Source organism: Saccopteryx leptura, chromosome 5 (genome assembly GCF_036850995.1).
Source record: "Saccopteryx leptura isolate mSacLep1 chromosome 5, mSacLep1_pri_phased_curated, whole genome shotgun sequence".
NCBI classification, from domain to species: domain Eukaryota; kingdom Metazoa; phylum Chordata; class Mammalia; order Chiroptera; family Emballonuridae; genus Saccopteryx; species Saccopteryx leptura.
Genome location: NC_089507.1, coordinates 179,861,523 through 179,879,908, shown reverse-complemented (window position 1 = coordinate 179,879,908; position 18,386 = coordinate 179,861,523). Strand labels below are relative to the sequence as shown.

General features: G+C 43.7%; 1 protein-coding gene across 1 annotated transcript in view; it reads left to right on the top strand.

Annotated features, from left to right (window-relative positions):
* The window catches only part of DTD1 (D-aminoacyl-tRNA deacylase 1), a 219,870-nt gene that overhangs the window by 31,689 nt on the left and 169,795 nt on the right, over positions 1-18,386 (top strand). Inside the window, exon 4 of the mRNA XM_066385426.1 lies at positions 5,675-5,781. Coding sequence (XP_066241523.1) covers positions 5,675-5,781 — 107 coding nt within the window. The remainder of the gene's footprint in view (positions 1-5,674; positions 5,782-18,386) is intronic.

Below are 18,386 nucleotides of genomic sequence, written 5' to 3'. Positions count from 1 at the left end.
GTCTAGGACTTCCAGAACTATGTTGATTAAGAGTGGTGAAAGGGAGCACCCTGCCTTGTTCCTGTTCTTAAGGAGATTTCTTTTAATTTTTGTCCATTGATTATGATGTTGGCTTTGGGTTTGTCATATGATCCCTGTATCCCCACTTTGCTGAGAGTTTTGATCATAAATGGGTGCTGGATTTTATCAAATGCTTTTTCTGCATCTATTGATATTATCATGTGACTTTTATCATTCTTTTTGTTTATGTGTTGAATCACATTGATTGATTTGCAGATATTGTAACAGCCTTGCCTCCCTAGAATAAATCCCACCTGATAATGATGTATGATCTTTTTCATGTATTATTGGATCCGGTTTGCTAATATTTTGTTGAGAATTTTAGCATCTAAGTTCATCAGAGATTTTGGTCTATAGTTTTCTTTCTTTGTAGTGTCTTTGCCTGGTTTTGGAATCAGAATTATGCTTGCCTCATAAAAGGAGTTTGGAAGTCTTCCCTCCTTTTGAATTTTTTGAAATAGCTTGAGAAGGATAAGGAGTTAGTTCTTCTTTGAATATTTGGTAGAATACGCCGGTGAAGCCATTTGGCCCAGGACTTTTGTTTGTTGAGAGTTTTTTGATAACTGTTTCAATCTCATATGATGAAATCGGTCTGTTTAGGTTTTCTGATTCATCTGTATTGATTTTTTGAAAGATTATATGTTTCGAGGAATTTGTCCATTTTGCCTAGGTTGTTTAATTTTATGGCATGCAGTTCTTCATAGTATTTTCTTACAATCCTTTGTATTTCTGCTGTCAGTTGTTACTTCTCCTTTCTCATTTCTAATTTTATTTATTTGAGTCCTCTTTATTTTTTTCTTGGTGATTCTGGTTAAAGGTTCATCAATTTTGTTTACCTTTTCAAAAAACCAGCTCTTGGTTTCATTGATCCTTTGTATTGTTTTTTTAGCCTCTATGTCATTTATTTCTGCTCTGATCTTTATTATTTCCTTCCTTCTACTTCCTCTGGGCTTTACTTGCTGTTCTTTTTCTAGTTTTTTTAGATGCAGGGTTAATTGTTTATTTGAGCTTTCTCTAGCTTCTTTTTTTTTTTTTTTTTGTATTTTTCTGAAGCTGGAAACGAGGAGAGACAGTCAGACAGACTCCTGCATGCGCCCGACTGGGATTCACCCAGCACGCCCACCAGGGGGCGATGCTCTGCCCACCAGGAGGCGATGCTCTGCCCCTCCGGGGCGTCGCTCTGCTGCGACCAGAGCCACTTCCAGCACCTGGGGCAGAGGCCAAGGAGCCATCCCCAGCGCCCAGGCCATCTTTGCGAGCCTTGGCTGCGGGAGGGGAAGAGAGAGACAGAGAGGAAGGAGAGGGGAGGGGTGGAGAAGCAGATGGGCGCTTCTCCTGTGTGCCCTGGCCGGGAATCGAACCCGGGACTTCTGCACGCCAGGCCGACGCTCTACCACTGAGCCAACCGGCCAGGGCTTTCTCTAGCTTCTTAAGGTATGCCTGTAATACTATGAACTTCCCTCTCAGGACTGCTTTTTCTGTGTCTCATAAATTTTGAGTTGTTGTATGTTCGTTTTCATTTGTTTCAAGGAATTTTTTTATTTCTTTCTTGATCTCATTATTAACCCATTCGTTATTTAATAACATGCTATTTAGTTTCCAAGTGTTTGAGTGTTTTTCAGTTTTTCTATTGTAGTTGATTTCTAGTTTCATGCCATTGTGATCTGAGAAGATGCTTGATATGATTTCAATCTTCTTATATTTGTTGAGACTCATTTGTGTCCTAGCATGTCTATCCTAGAGAATTTGCCATGAGCACTTGAAAAGAATGTATATTCTGCTGCTTTAAGATGAAAAGTTCTAAAGATATCTATTAAATCCAGTTGATCTAGTGTGTCCTTTAAGTCTGCTGTTTCTTTGTTACTTTTCTTTCTTGAGGATCTATTCAGTAATGTTAGTGAAGTATTAAAATCCCCTACTATTATTGTATTGCTGTTGATCTCACTCTTTTTGCCCATCAAAATCTGCTTTATGTATTTAGGTGCTCCTATATTAGGTGCATAGATATTTATAATGGTTATATCTTTCTGTTGGATTGCTCCTTTTATCATTATGTAGTGACCTTCTTTATCCCTTACTATATAGTGTTTGTTTTAAAGTCTATTTTGTCATATGTAAGTATTCCTACCCCAGCTTTTTTTTTCATTTCCATTTGCATGAAATATTTTTTCCATCCCTACTTTCAGTCTATGTGTATCTTTTATTTTGAGGTGTGTCTCTTTTAGACAGCATATGTATGGGTCCTGTTTTTTTATCCATGCAACTGCCCGATTTCTTTTGATTGGAGCATATAACCATTTACATTTAAGGTTATTATTTATATGTACTTGTTTATTACCATTTTATTCTTTTAGTCTACATTCCTCTTTTACTAGATTCACCTCCCCCCCTTTGTTCTGTTTACAGCAGGCCCCTTAACATTTCTTGTAGCATTGGTTTGGTTGTAATGAATTCCTTAAGTTTTTTTTTGTTTTGTTTTGTTTTTTTTGAGGGAAGCTTTTTATTTCTCCTTCAATTTTAAATGATAACCTTGCTGGATAGAGAAGTCTTGGTTGGTTGTAGGCTCTTGTTCTGCATTACTTTGACTATTTCTTGCCATTCCCTTCTGGCCTCTAATGTTTTTGTTGGAAGTCAGATGTCTTCCTTATGGGGGCTCCTTTGTAGGTAATAGACTGCATTTTTTTTTTACAGCTTTTAGTATTCTTTCTTTATCTTTTAGCTTTGGTATTTTAATTATGATGTGTCTTGGTGTTGGCATTTTTGGGTTCATCCTTAATGGAACTCTCTGTGCTCCTTGAACTTGTGTGACTTTTTCCTTCATCAATTTAGGGAAGTTTTCAGCTATGATTTCTTCAATCAGATTCTCTATCTCTTGTTCTTTCTCTTCTCCTTCAGGAACCCCTATGATGCGGATGTTATTTTTCTTCATGTTGTCACAGAGCTCTCTTAGAGTTTCCTCAGACTTCTTGAGCCTATTTTCTTTTTGCTGCTCTGCTTTTATGGTCTTGTTTATCTTGTCCTCTAACTCACTGAATTGATCCTCCACCTCATCCATTTTGTTTTTAAATCCTTCCAGTGTGGTCTTCATTTCTGATATTGTATTTGTCATTTCTGACTGATTTTTTTTTATTATTTCAATGTCCTTTGTTATACTTGCTATCTCTTTATTTAGGTGCTCGTTATGTCCATTCATTGTTGCTCTTAGATCTTTCAGCATCTTAACAATCATTATTTTAAACTCTGCATCTGGTAATATGGTTATTTCCGAGTCATTCAAGTCTTTTTCTGGGGATTTCTCTTGATTCATTTTGGTTGCATTTCTCTGCCTTCCCATTTTGTCTGTGTATAAGAAGGGTGTAGCCACAGGAGTCTGATGGGTGTGACTTCTGTGTTCCTTAGGTGTGGTCTGTCTTTAGGCCTGCTACCCCCTCTGCTGCCGCCTCAGGTGTTCTGGCACAGGCATTGCTGGTGCCTGCTTGCTGCAGCGGTCACTGTGGTTTCTGCTTCGCCTCTGTGGGCGGGGCTCTGTTCATGTGCCTGGGCTGCAAGCCCTGGCCGGCCCCCTGTCTTCATCCTGCCCCTGTGGGCGGGACTGCTCTCCTGAGCTCAGCTGCAGGTCTCAGCCGGTTCTCGGCTTTCACCTTGCCCCTGCTGGCGAGACTGCAGGCTAGACTGCTCTCAGTGGCCCGGCGCATAGCTGCGGGTCTTACCGCTTTTGTGTGCCCCTTCTGCTGCCATGGCCATCCTCTGCCTCCACCCCTCCCAGGTGGGAGGGCCTCAGTTGCAGCCCGCCCCTGGCTTTCACCCCCGCTAACTGGTTCTGCGTCCCACCTCCTGCCCTCCAGCGAGCTCTCAGCAGTGGGGAGGGGGGTGTCAATGCAGCTCAGACCTTAGCATTCAATACTTTATCCCTGATGGCTCCCGGCTTCTGCGACTCTGCTCTGAGTGCAGCAGGAGAGCTTCTGTTTGGCTGGTGACCTGCTTCCCTTTGCTGGTATTGCTGGTTCCAGGAAAAATATTCACTTTAGATTTGGGGAGTGACTCAGCCCAGGGGTTAGGGTGGCTTTCCCTCAAAGTGTTTCTCCCTGTGCCTCCTAGATTACACTCTCTTCCTGCTACTCTGGTCCGCTCATCTCTCCCTGTCCTCTGGAGCCCCGGGTGAGTGGTTGTGAAAGAGGGTTTCTGCGGGGTCTGTTTAAGAAGAATCCTGGGTCTGAAAAATCTTTCTCTTTCTCGCAAACAGTATTCTGGCTTGTTTCACAGCTAAATACTGTTTGTATGCCTCTTCTAGGTTCTGGGGCTGCTGGCTGGAGCTTTGTTCCTGGGGCCCAGGACCCTCCCCTCTCCACTAAACTCACCTCCCACCGTGTGATTCCTTCTGGGCTGCCGTTCACTCCCAGGAGCTGGGCAGCCCTCTTTGCGTTTCCACTTTTCCTACCAATCTCAGTGTGGCTTCTTCAGTGTTCCTTGGTTGAAGAGTCCTCTTAGTTTAGTCAAAAGTTGGTTTTTCCAGATGATTGTTCTTAAATTAACTTGTAACCCACTTTGGTTCTGGGAGGTGGAAGTTGGTACGTCCGCCTACTCCATCTCCATCTCTGCCTATGGTTTTTTGATACACACACACATACATACATATATAGATATCTGTCTATAAATAAAATAACTTATTTTGATGTTTAAAAATATCATATAAATGAAATAATGATGTCTCCTTGTTACAAGTTATTTTTAAAGATTGCATTTATGTTTTGAAATTTGCCATGTTGACAGATGTGGCTGCCTTACAGTATTCCACTGAGGAATTAAGGTAGTGTGCATGCCTTCATTCCCCCACTGAGAGACAGATTGTATCCACTTTTTTCTTTTATAAACACTGCCATAATGAACCTTTGAGGTTTTTTTGTGTGTAAGAGTTTCTAGCACCAACTTCCTGAAATAGAATTCCAAAGTCAGGATTTGTTCAATTTGAACTTTGCTGGGTACAGCACCAAAATTCCCTCCCAAGTGGTTACACCAATATACTCTCCTCCAGCCTGACCAGGTGGTGGCTCAGTGGATAGAGCATCAGACTGGGATGTGGAGGACCCAGGTTAGAGACTCCGAGGTCGCCAGCTTGAGTGCGGGCTCATCTGGCTTGAGCAAAGCTCACCAGCTTGGACCCAAGGTCACTGGCTTGAGCAAGGGGTTACTTGGTCTGCTGAAGGCCACTGTCAAAGCACATATGAGAAAGCAATCAATGAACAACTAAGGTGTTGCAATGAAAAACTGATGATTGATGCTTCTCATCTCTCCCCATTCCTGTCTGTCTGTCCCTACCTATCCCTCTTGCTGACTCTCTCTCTGTCTCTGTAAAAAAAAAAAAAAGAAAAAAGATGCTCTCCTCCATTTCACAGTCCTCTTCACCCAGAAGCCCCTCCTTCCTCCATGTTACCACGTCTTGCAGTCTTGCCCAGTCTGTGGGGTGCATGGTGGCTCCCCTGCAGTTTAATTTTGCCTCTCCCTCTCTGCTGACCGTTCCTACTCCCAGGCTTCTGATCACACTGAGGAGGTGTGCTTTTTAGGTGGGGTGATCTGGAGTCCCCACATCGTGTAAGTGTTTGAATTGCTCTTTCAGATGGCAAATTTGGTGCCTACATGCAAGTCCACATTCAGAACGACGGGCCCGTGACCATAGAACTGGAATCCCCAGCCACTGGAGCTGCTCTCTCTGACCCAAAGCAGGTAAGGCTGGAGTCCAGGCCTGTTTCCTGAGTGCCTGGGACTCCTTGGGGCTTCAGCTTAGTCCCTGGAACAGCTCAGTCCGCCAAAACACTTAATTGTGTAGCCTAGTATTTATTTCAATACATCTCTCCTCAGCCTATATCCTGCCTCCTAGTGTTGGGGAGGGCAGGGACAGCACTCCTCCCTGGCCTTCGCCTGCCTTTGGCTTCCAGAGAAAAATGCCCTTGCGGAGAGCTCAGCTCTTCAGCTGGGCTCCTGTGCCCTGGTGAGGTGCTTTGGCATCCACACGCCACTGGGTGGCAGCAGAGTAGCAGCACAACTTGCCTTGGCCCTTTGGAAATAGTTACCTGGAGTGGATTTTATCCCAGGTGTAAGCAGATGTGTCACCCAATGTTCTTTGTAAAACCTCATTTTTCTAAAGCAGTATCTGACCTGGATTTGCTGCCAACTCTGTAAGCGTCCAGAAAATAATCTAAAATAAAATAGAGAAAGGAAATCTGTTGATAGTTTTTGTAACCTACGTGGTTCTCATAGAAGGTCAACACTTCTCAGGGCTTTAATGAACACACCCACTTAATAGCTTTCCAGACATGGGGGAGGGGCACGCAGAGGAGTGGGACTGAGGGAACATTCCTGCTCCCCCCGCCCTTTGCTAAGGTGCTGCAGAGCAGAATCATGCACCAGGTGTGGGGAAGCATCATATAAACTTACAGCGGTGTGATCTCCTCAGAATTAGAATTTGTATAGAGGACATAACTTTCTTTTTCTGTTACTGATTCTTTGGGTTGATAGAGAAGTAGGAGCATGTGTGGCGCAATAGTGCTAGACTTCAAAGCCGATAATGGGGGGTCCTGGAATTAGTGATAGCATTAAAGAAATCACAGATAAAAAATCCACATGACAATTTAAACTTTTTGTATTGAAATAATTTGAGACTTACAGAAGAGTTGAAAAAGGAGTCAGAACTTGCATATACTTTTTATCCAGCTTCCTTGCATTTCACTCTTTCATAATCATAGTACATTAATCAAGACATTGAAATTAATATTGATACAGCCTCTTAACTACACGACAACCTTATTTAAATTTCACTAGTTTTTTTCCTAATGTCCTTTTTCTGTTTCAGGTAATGTCACATGGGGTCCAATTAGTCTTCTCCAATCTGTGACAGCTCCTCTGTCTTTCCTCTTTTTTAACGACCTTGACACTTTTCAAGACTACTGGTCTGCTGTTCTGCATGGTCCTCAGTAGGGTTTCCTGTGCTCGCACTGAGGTTATGTACTCTGACATGAATCATAGGCAGCACAGAAGTGATCTTGTTTTTAGTGCGTCATTGAGGCAGTACGTGGCACTGAGTTGTCTTATTCCAGGTGATGTGAATGAGCCTGGACTGTGTGGTTACGGTGGCGTGTCCCAGATCTCTCCGCCCTACAGGGATGCGCCCCTCTCTCCCTTGGGGGGCCCTCCTGCTTGTTCCCGGCTGGTGGCGCTCTTCCTGCATCACAGAGAAGGAGACTGTTGGCTGGCACTGACCCTGCACCTGTGTTCCCTCTTCCTGCCTCCTGGTGCTGAGGCCAGCACTGCACCCGGGCCAGGGCGGGCCTTGTCATTTGTGAGACTCTGCAAAATGAAAATGAGGGCCCCTTGTTTAAAAATTTTTAAGAATTTCAAGATGGTGACAGTAGAGCATTAAAACAAGGATGGGGCCCTTCTGAATGGGGGCTCTGCCTGTGTGATGGTTATGGAGCCAGACTGACCTGGGCTGTGGAACCCTCCCCACCTCCGGCTCTTCCTGTGGTCCCTCCTGCCTTCTCGAAGGCCTCCGCTAAGCGCTTTGTCCTCTTGTCACCTCACTCTGTCTTTTTCACACATCCATCTTATTCCCGTTGGCTTTTTTTTTTCTTTCTTTCTTTTTTTTTTTTTTTTTTTTGTATTTTTCTGAAGCTGGAAACGGGGAGAGACAGTCAGACAGACTCCCGCATGCGCTCGACCGGGATCCACCCGGCACGCCCACCAGGGGCGACGCTCTGCCCACCAGGGGGCGATGATCTGCCCCTCCGGGGCGTCCCTCTGCCGCGACCAGAGCCCCTCTAGTGCCTGGGGCAGAGGCCAAGGAGCCATCCCCAGCGCCCGGGCCATCTTTGCTCCAATGGAGCCTTGGCTGCGGGAGGGGAAGAGAGAGACAGAGAGGAAGGAGGGGGAGGGGTGGAGAAGCAAATGGGCGCTTCTCCTGTGTGCCCTGGCCGGGAATCGAACCCGAGTCCCCCGCACGCCAGGCCGACGCTCTACCGCTGAGCCAACCGGCCAGCGCCCCCGTTGGCTTTCACGTGTTACCAAGGCGCTCCTGAAGTCTCCGGCCCTGGAAGACTGCACAGATCTAGCCGCCAGCTGTCCAGTAGGCACCGAGTAGGCAGGAAGGGGCTGGCGCGGCGGTGGCACTGGCCTCTGTCTGTGGCCTTTCTTGGCCTTTCCATTCTCAGTGAGAAGGGGTTTGCCATAGGTCAAATAATTTGTTTATGTTTGTGTTGGTAGGAAAACTGCAGCCAAATTATTTTGACCAATAAGTAAACAAGCATTTCTATCAACTGAGCTTTTAATTCTAAGTGTTTTATTTTCCATTATAATCCCAAATGCTGTAGTTGTGAGCATTGCATACTTTACAGAGGAATGAGTCTTTTGACAAGTTTTTAAATGTAGGTTCTTTAAACCATCTGAGCAGATGAACAGTGTGTGTGTGTGTGTGTTTATGCATCAAGTGTCTTTGTGTCCAAGTGTGCTGGGCACTGTGAGGAAGAAAGAGGTGTGGACAACCCCGCCCTCAGGGGTAGGCTTAGGGCAGCGGGAACCGGGAAAGAACAGTCTTGTCCACTTAGGACATGCCAGGAAGCCATCATTTCATGCTCTTCCTAGAGCTGCGGCCTGAACGGCCACCTGCCATGTCCCTGTGGCTGGCTTCCTGCCAGCAGTCTCTCACTCTGCCCCTCAGCTGCCCCTCTCCCGCCCCTCAGCTGCCCCTCACCTGCCCCTCTCCCGCCCCTCAGCTGCCCCTCACCTGCCCCTCTCCCGCCCCTCAGCTGCCCGTCTCCTGCCCCTGGTCCTCTGTTCTGAGAACAGGCGGAGCTCTTTCCTACCTCTGGCTGTGGTCTTAATGTCAGGGTCTCCGACACAGAGATCCTCTGACCCCCTTGATCCCAGTAAGCACCTGCCAGCTACTCTGTCACCTTGCTCTGATGACTTATGTCGCAGCACTTAGGACCATTTGTTCTCTGCTTGTTTCCATGTTCTTTTATCTGTCCACACCACTCCGGAAATTTAAGCTTCCCGAGTCTTGTGCACGGCGGTGCCCACCCCAGGAGGTGAGCACGGATGCGGCTGGTTTTGGAATCGTTTGCTATGGGCCTGTGAACTGTGACATCTGTGAACGTCCTGCATTCTGAGGAGGCTGATGCCACTGCTGTTGCCGCTGAGCCGTGTAGACCACCAAGGGGACTGGAGATTTCAGCTGACCTTTAAGGCTGTGGAGGGGAGGAGGCATTCTCAGTTGTTCCGAGCATGTACTGAAAATTAGGGCAGTTCTTATTTGTAGGAGTCCCGGAGCTCTGTCTCTGGGTGGTGCAGCTACTGCTGGTCAAGACTGTGCTGGTGAAGGTAACTCACGGTTTGTCTGCCGTAACCAGATCTCTGTTTTTGGAACTGGCCACTGGAGCCAAGAACGTTTCTCTAGCTGCATCAGCTCTGTGCCCTGGGTACCCACAGACTGCAGTGGGTCGTGATGCATTCTGATGGTGAGAAGTGGGAAGAAGAGATTTCAGTATCACTTTGAGGACGCGCTTCTATAGGGACTAGAGTGTGGGAGCGGCAACAGACCCGCCAGACAGCAGCTGTTCTCCCTGTTGCGTTTTTTTGTGGAAGAACACGGTTCTGATAGGAACATGCTGATTAGTACCCACAAAAGATTGCTAGAGTGTGTCTTCTTCTGTGGTGACTAGATAGTGGGAGGATTCAACCCCCTAGTCAGCCATTCCCGCTGGTAGAAATTTATTCTTGCTCTTGTTTTAATCTTAAACGCTTTCCTTTAGTTGGCTGGGGATGTTCGTCTGGGTCTCGTGAATGAGGATGCGTGTGTATGAGAGCACGGGGAGTCTTCCTGGCGGGGGGGCATTTTGTAATTGAGGGGCTCTTCCTGGGGCCCAGGGCCCACCTTGTTTATAGTGTTGCCACTAATTATTTATATTCTTGTTTATCTAATGGAATTGAAAGCCTCCCTAAATTGAAATGCTGGAAAGAGCTGAAAAATTGAATTTTCAAATACTCTTTGAATTAGCTCATGTGGGTGTTGACGAGTCAGTGGGATACGCTGACCAGTAAAATATAGTGCCTGGGCTTTTAATCTTACGCTTCTCTGAATGTCACCATCCCTTCACCTGCACTTTTCTCCGTACATTTGTCTTATCAGCAAGCATCCAGCATTATGCCTGGAAACTGTGGTTTCCAGAAGGAGACAGTCGTGGTTTCTGTGGGGTCGAGGAGAGATAAGTAGGGCAGGTGGTGGGGCAGGAAGAGGCTCCATTTGATTTATTTGCTCTTCAGTGACAGGGGCAGGCTGATTTCAGTGTTACCTGCTATGGAGTCCAGAAGGGGAAACGGGACAGATTAGCACACAGGTGGCAGCCCCAACCATAGGTGCACAAAGATGGGCTCACATTGTGAGACAAATCTAATGAGAAGTATTCTGAATATAAGGAAGAATTATACTGATGCCCATAAGTTTGCATTTTTAAAAGAACATTTATTTAATGTAGGTTTTCCCTTTTTTATTCTGTTTTTTAAACTTGAACTCCAGATGTTCCTTGATTTCTGTTGTTGATTTCAACTTTTTAAGATTTTATTTATTGATTTTCTAGAAAGAGGAGAGAGAGGGTGGGGGGGATGAGAAGTATCAACTCATTGTTGCTCTACTGTAGCTTGTTCATTGGTTGCTTCCTGTCTGTGCCTTGACCAGAGAAGCCCAGGGTTTTGAACCGGAGACCTCAGCATTCCAGGTCGATGTTCTATCCACTGTGCCACCACAGCCAGGCTCAACTCAGTTTTTGCGTGGCCTGAGCGAGGTTCGTGTTGGAGACTTGTCACAAGAGTGTGTAAGGCTGGTGGCTGAGGCCGGGCAGGTTCACACTGGATTCGGGCAGATGGTAGAAAAACTGCAGAGTCGGAAAGGGTTGGGCCATTCTGTTTAATAAAGTCTCACAACGGTGGACAGGCACACAGGCAGGGGAAACTGCCCCTCAGGCAGACAAAGAGCAAAATGACCCCTCACAGTGGCAGGGAGGCAATCTGCCATCCACAGTGCCCCTGAGCGCAAGCACCCACAGCCTTATATAGGTCATACACACGTGGCACTGCCACGTGCTCACGCACCAGTCAGACAAAGGGCTTGCAGCGGTAAACCAGCGAGCAAGACTAACACAGCTGCCCCAGTGTGCTTCTGAATCTAGTTGTCAAACTGATATCAGATCCTGTCATTTATTCTAGTCATTAGTTCATTTTGTCACATTGATTTTCATTGACTGAGAGTCCTGCTTTGTTTATACCAAAGTGTTACCAAAACAAAAGTAGGAACTTAGTAAGAGCTTCTTCATTACAGTTTGTAGCTGTTTTGCGAGTTTTTTTAGGTGAGAGGAAGGGAGATAGTGAGGCAGAGTTCCACAGGTGCCCTGACTGGGACCCACCTAGCATGCCCTGTCTTGGGCCGATGTGATGCTCGAGTACTGAGTTATGTTTGGCACCCGAGGCTGACCATCTGAGCCACTGGCTGCGGGTGGGGGAGAAGGAGAGAAGGGAGAGAGGGAGGCGGAGAAAAGCAGATGGTCACTTCTCTATTACAGAGTTTTTGTTGTTGCTCTTGTCTATCTTTGTCACAGTGTCATGCTGGGCATGGTGGTAACACGGAGTGGGACCTCGCCTGCTGCACAGACGGCTTCTCAACATGGCAGGGCTGGCACCTGCCAGATCTCTTGGGCTATGGGAACTAGTCCTGGTTTTCTTTCAGTGTGAACACCCACTTTCCTGAGTTAGGAAACAGAACAGCCCTTTGCTGAGAGGGTGGATGCGCAGGCTGGCTGGCTCCTGCCCTACCTCAGCCCTGCGTTCTACCCGCCAGCAGCCAGAGTCTGTACCGAGTCCTGTCAGTTGTGGGGGAGGGGAACTCTGCCCTGCGCATGCATATCTGGCTGGTAGGAAAGGGTGGGATCCTTGTAGCTGTTTCTAAGCAGCCTGGCTACTTCTAGTTGGGGAGGTGCAAGGGGTTGCTTTTATTTCACCATTTTAATTTGTCCAGGTTGGTATACCACAGAGGTAAAAAGAAGCCTTCTCAAAAGATACATGACTGTGCCTCTCCACCTGGGACCCACTGATGGAATGACCTTTGATTGACCTTCATCTCACCTCCTTCAATCCATAGCATATGTTACCTAAACTGCAAAAGTTGGAGTTTGTTCACTGCTGTCGGAATGTGGCTGATGAATGAAAAACTATGATCTCTTCTACCTTTGACACATAAAACGTCTCTAATCTCCAACTAGAGCAAAGCTTCTGTTCTACTTTTAACAACTCTGTCAGGGCACTAAAGGGCTATTGCATTCAGGATTTGGGGCTTTATTTATTTGTTCCTGTGTATGTGTTTTCAGCAGAATCTTAGTTATTTTAATCTTCTAATCTCATTTGTAGATGTGTTAAGAAAGCAAACTCCTTACTTGACTTGACCTGCTGCAGATGAACTGCATTTTACTTCATCCCAGGGGAGCAAGGTGAAGTTTATCCTTCTGTGGATTTGTACACTGAGCACAGCAGTAACTTAATTATACAGATGCAAGATTTCAATTTGGGATTCTTAGTTTTTTAACTAATTTATTAAGAGCTTTCTAGCCTTGGGCAATTGTAGAAAAATACTGGGCAGGTTGGTAGTGTTTCATAAGAAGCCTTGTTGCAATGCTGGTGGCTGAGGCCAGGCAGGTCCACATTGGATTTGGGCAGACGGTAGAAAAACTGTGGAATCAGCAAGTAATGGGCCATTCCGTTTATTTATTATTATAATTGATTTGAACTTACTGTGTTTACATAGATTCTAGTGTCCCCCCAATGAATCCTCCCTCCCCCGTATTCCCCTCAACATCACCCTTGCCCCCTCCCCACAATGCCCTCCCCCTTTCCTCCAGGAGTATCCCGTCCTCTCATCCTCTGTCCCTCTGTCCACTTTCCTCTGGTTCTTTGATCCCGCCTCTGTCTCTGTTCCGTTCCTCAGTTCACATTGTTCATTGGATTCCTCAAATGAGTGAGGTCATATGACATTTTTCTTTCTTTGCCTGGCTTATTTCACTTAACATAATAGTTTCCAGGTCTATCCATGTTGTCGCAAAAGGTATGATTTCCTTCTATTCATAGCCCCATAGTATTCCATTGTATATATGTACCACTGCTTTTAATCCACTCGTCCACTGACGGACATTTGTCCTGTTTCCAGATTTTTGCTTTGTAAACAATGCTGCTATAAACATGGGGGTGCATTTCTTCTTTTGGAACAGTTCTATGGTGTTCTTAGGGTATATTCCTAAAAGTGGGATGGCTGGGTCAAAAGGCAGTTCCATTTTTAATTTTTTGAGGAATCTCCATACTGTTTTCCACAGTGGCTGCACCAGTCTGCATTCCCACCAGCAGTGCAGGAGGGTTCCCTTTTTTCCACATCTTCATCAGCACTTATTCTGTGTTGTTTTGTTAATGAGCGCCATTCTGACTGGTGTGAGGTGATATCTCATTGTGGTTTTAATTTGCATTTCTCTAATGATTAGTGATGTTGAACATTTTTTTCATCTACCTATTGGCCATCTGTATGTCCTCTTTGGAGAAGTGTCTATTCATTTCTTTTGCCCATTTTTTGATTGGATTGTTTGTCTTCCTGGTGTTGAGTTTTACAAGTTCTTTATAAATTTTGGTTATTAACCCCCTATCAGACATATGTCGAATATGTTCTCCCATTGTGTGGTTTGTCTTTTTATTCTATTCTTATTGTCTTTTGCTGTGCAAAAGCTTTTTAGTTTCATACAGTCCCATTTGTTTATCCTGTCCTTTATTTTCCTTGCATGTGGAGATAAATCGGCAAATATATTGCTGCGAGAGATGTTGGAGAGCTTATTGCCTATGTTTTCTTCTAAGATGCTTATGGTTTCACGACTTACATTTTAGTCTTTTATCCATTTTGAGTTTATTTTTGTGAATGGTATAAGTTGGTGGTCTAGTTTCTTTTTTTTGCAGGTAGCTGTCCAATTTTCCCAACACCATTTGTTAAAGAGACTGTCTTTACTCCGTTGTATGCTCTTAACTCCTTTGTCAAATATCAATTGTTCATAAAGGTGTGGGTTTATTTCTGGGTTCTCTGTTCTGTTCCATTGATCTATATGCCTGTTCTTATACCAGTACCAAGCTGTTTTGAGTACAATGGCCTTGTAGTATAATTTGATATCAGGAAGTATGATATCACCCACTTTATTCTTCTTTTTCAAGATTGCTGAGGCTATTCGTGTTCTTTTTTGGTTCCATATAAATTTTTGGAATATTTGTTCCATATCTTTGAAGTATGTCATTGGTATTTTAATAAGAACTGCATTGAATTTATAAATTGCTTTGGGTAATATAGACATTTTAATGATGTTTATTCTTCCTATCCATGAACACAGTATATACTTCCACTTGTTTGTATCTTCCCTGATTTCTTTTATCAATGTTTTATAATCTTCCAAATACAAGTCTTTAACCTCCTTTGTTAAATTTAGTCCTAGTTTTATTTTTTTTTTGCAGTAGTGAAGGGGATTGTATTCTTAAATTCTCTTTCAGACAGTTCATTGTTAGTGTATAATAATGCCTCTGATTTCGGAATATTAATTTTATATCCTGCCACCTTACTGAATTCATTTATAAGGTCCAGTAGTTTATTTGACTGAGACTTTAGGGTTTTCTACGTACAGTATCATACCATCAGCAAATAACACTGGGGAACAAATTTTTTTTCATTTTCTGTTGCATGAGGTTTTAGAACTGTTTCTATATATTTTTGCATCACTAATTCCAAATCTGAAATTCGTTTTTTGGTGCCTGCTCTAATTTTTAAATTTGTATTTCTTTTTGTTATAGTTAATGGCATGCATTGGTTTTTAAATTGGAGTTAAAGGGCAACAACTCTTGGATTGAACATAACCACAAGGCAATTAATGTTTCACAAACAACACTTTTACATAATTGTAGTTGTTTTTAAATGTAAAAAATTATTATCTGATAAAAACACCCTCTTATTTTGTTTTAAGATTGAATCATAGCTTCTTCGAGTAGGCATAAATGTAAGAATAGTCCTGACACCTTCTGTTATATATGAGGCTGTTAACACTTCAATGTCAAAGGTGCAATGTTTCATCATTTGTGACACGTGCATATATTGCCTATTTTCAAGTTCCTCTTGGCGATCAAGACAAGAATTGGGCTTCTCATATTGTGTGTCATAATTGTGAGGAAATGCTTCGTGACTGGAAAAAAGGAAAATGCAAATGAATGCCTTTTGGTATTCCCATGGTTTAGCATGGACCTAAGGACCACAGCAGTGACTGTTATTTCTGTCTGATCCATACAAAGGGCATCGGCAAGAAAAAACAGCATATCGCATATCCTAATATTTCTTCAGCAATACGACCTATCCCACACTCTGAGACACTCCCGGTTTTAGTTTTTAAAGTCCATTTTGTCTGATATAAGCATTACTACCCCAGCTTTTTTTTTTTTCATTTCCATTTGTGTGAAATATTTTTTTCTATTTTTTTTTAATCTTCAGTCAATGTGCATCTTTTGTTTTAAGGTGTGTCTCTTGTTGACAGCATATGTATGGGTCCTGTTTTCTTATTCATGCAGCTACCCTATGTCTTTTGATCGGATCATTTAATCTATTTACATTTAAGGTTATTATTGATATGTAATTGTTTATTGCCATTTTATTCTTTAAAACTGTATTCCACTTTTGCTATATTCTTTTTCTCCTTTGATCTGTTTACAACAGGCCCCTTAGCATTTCTTGCAGCCTTGGTTTGGTTGTAGTGAATTCCTTGAGTTTGTTTTTGTCTGTAAAGCTTTTTATTTCTCCTTCAATTTTAAATGATAGCCTTGCTGGATAAAGTAGTCTTGGTTGTAGGTTCTTGTTCTGCATTACTTTGAATATTTCTTGCCATTCACTTCTGGCCTCAAGTGTTTCTGTTGAGAAGTCAGAAGTCATCCTTATGGGGGCTCCTTTGTAGGTGATAGTCTTTTTTTTCTCTAGCAGCTTTTAATATTTTCTCTTTATCACTTAGCTTTGGTATTTTAATTATGATGTGTCTTGGTGTTGATTTCTTTGGGTTTCTCTTTATGGAGTTCTCTGTGCTTCTTTTTTTAAATTATTTATTTATTTTTTATTTTATTTTATTATTTTATTTTTATTTTTTGATATTTTTCCTAAGCTGGAAACGGGGACAGACAGTCAGACAGACTCCCGTATGTGCCCTACCGGGATCCACCCGGCACACCTACCAGGGGCGAAGCTCTGCCCACCAGGGGTCGATGCTCTGCCCCTCTGGGGTGTCGCTCTGCTGTGACCAGAGCCACTCTAGCGCCTGGGACAGAGGCCAAGGAGCCATCCCCAGTGCCCGGGCCATCTCTGCTCCAATGGAGCCTCGGCTGCGGGAGGGGAAGAGAGAGACAGAGAAGAAGGAGGGGGGGTGGAGAAGCAAATGGGCGCTTCTCCTGTGTGCCCTGGCCGGAAATCGTACCCGGGTCCCCCGCACACCAGGCCGACACTCTACCGCTGAGCCAACCGGCCAGGGCTCTCTGTGCTTCTTGAACATGTGAGATGTTTTCCTGCCTTAATTGGGGGAAGTTTTCAGCTATGATATGCTTGAACAAAGTCTCTATCCTTTGTTCTTTCTCTTCTTCTTCAGGAACCTCTATGATGCGGATGTTATTTTTCTTTATGTTGTCACAGAGCTCTCTTAGAGTTTCCTCAGACTTTTTGAGTCTCTTTTCTTTGTTCTGCTCTGCTTCTGTGCCTTTATTTATCATGTCCTCTACCTCACTGATTCGATTCTCAGCTTCATCCATCCTGCTTTTAATTCCTTCCATTGTGTTCTTCATTTCTGATATTGTATTTGTCATTGATGACTGATTCTTTTTTATTATTTCAATGTCCTTTTTTATATTTGCTATCTCTTTATTTAGGTGTTTGTAATGACCATCTATTGTTGTTCTAATATCTTTGAGCATCCTAACAATCGTTATTTTAAACTCTGCATCTGGTAATTTGGTTATATCTGATTGATTCAGGTCCTTTTCTGGGGATTTCTCTTGATTCATTTGTGTTGCATTTCTCTGCCTTCTCATTTTCTCTGTGTAAAGGAAGGTTTTGGCCACTGGAGTCCACTGGGTGTGGCCTCTGTTCCCTAGGTATGGTGTGTCTGCAGGCCCGCCACCCCCTCTGCTGCTGCTACTGCCTAGGGCGTTTGGGTATGGGCGTTGCCGGTGCCTGCCCACTGGGCCCAGTTTAAGTTTTTAATGGTTCTATTTCTTCTAAGGATGAAGAAAGTGAACATGGTGATCAAGTGTATTTTGATAAGATGCATGAGGAAATGGTTATTGAATCTGAAGGGTCTTCTTCTAATGCTAAGCAGTCATTAACCCCTCAGCAGTTTCACCAACCTGAATTGAATAACTTAGTAAGAGATTTGGGCCTATCAAAGAAAGTAGCTGAATTATTAGCCTTCAGGCTTCAAGAAAAGGATATACTTCACTGGTCAGCTAAAGTATCCCATTTCAGGAAGTGTGCACAAACTTTTGTGGACTTTTTTTTCTGAAGACAAACACTTTGTTTACTGTCATGATATCAGTAATATTCTCAACCAGCTAGGTGTTCAACCACTTACAGTCCAACAGGATGGTAGCTATTTTTTGACAGCTCTAAACGGAGTCTGAAATGTATTCTCTTACACAACAGTAATGTTTATGCAGCGGTACCAATTGGTTATTCAACTTATCTGTAAGAAGATTATAATGACATAAAATTGTTCTTGACTTTCTTAAGTATGAGGAGCATAACTGAATCATTTGTGTGGGTCTTAAAATGGTAAATTTCCTGCTAGGACAACAGAGAGGTTTCATGAAGTATCCTTGCTTTCTGTGTTTGTGGGACAGCTGAGCTCGGGAGAAACACTGGACACAGAAGGAGTGGCTGAAACATGAAGCTCTGGAAGTAGGGATGCAAAATATTGTGAATGGAACTGTAGTTAATTGAGACAGGATCATTTTCCCCCCACTTCACACCGTACTTGGCTTAATGAAGCAGTTTGTTCAGGCTTTGAACAAAGAAAGTGAATGCTTTCAACATACTATTTCTGCTTTTCCTGCCTTGTCTTTCAAGAAGATAAAAACAGGTGAATTCAATGGACCTCAAATTCAAACCCTCATATGTGACGAAGAATTTGCCAGGAAGATGAATAAGAAGGAGAAAGCAGCATGGCAGTCTTTTGTGGCAGTTACAAAGAACTTTC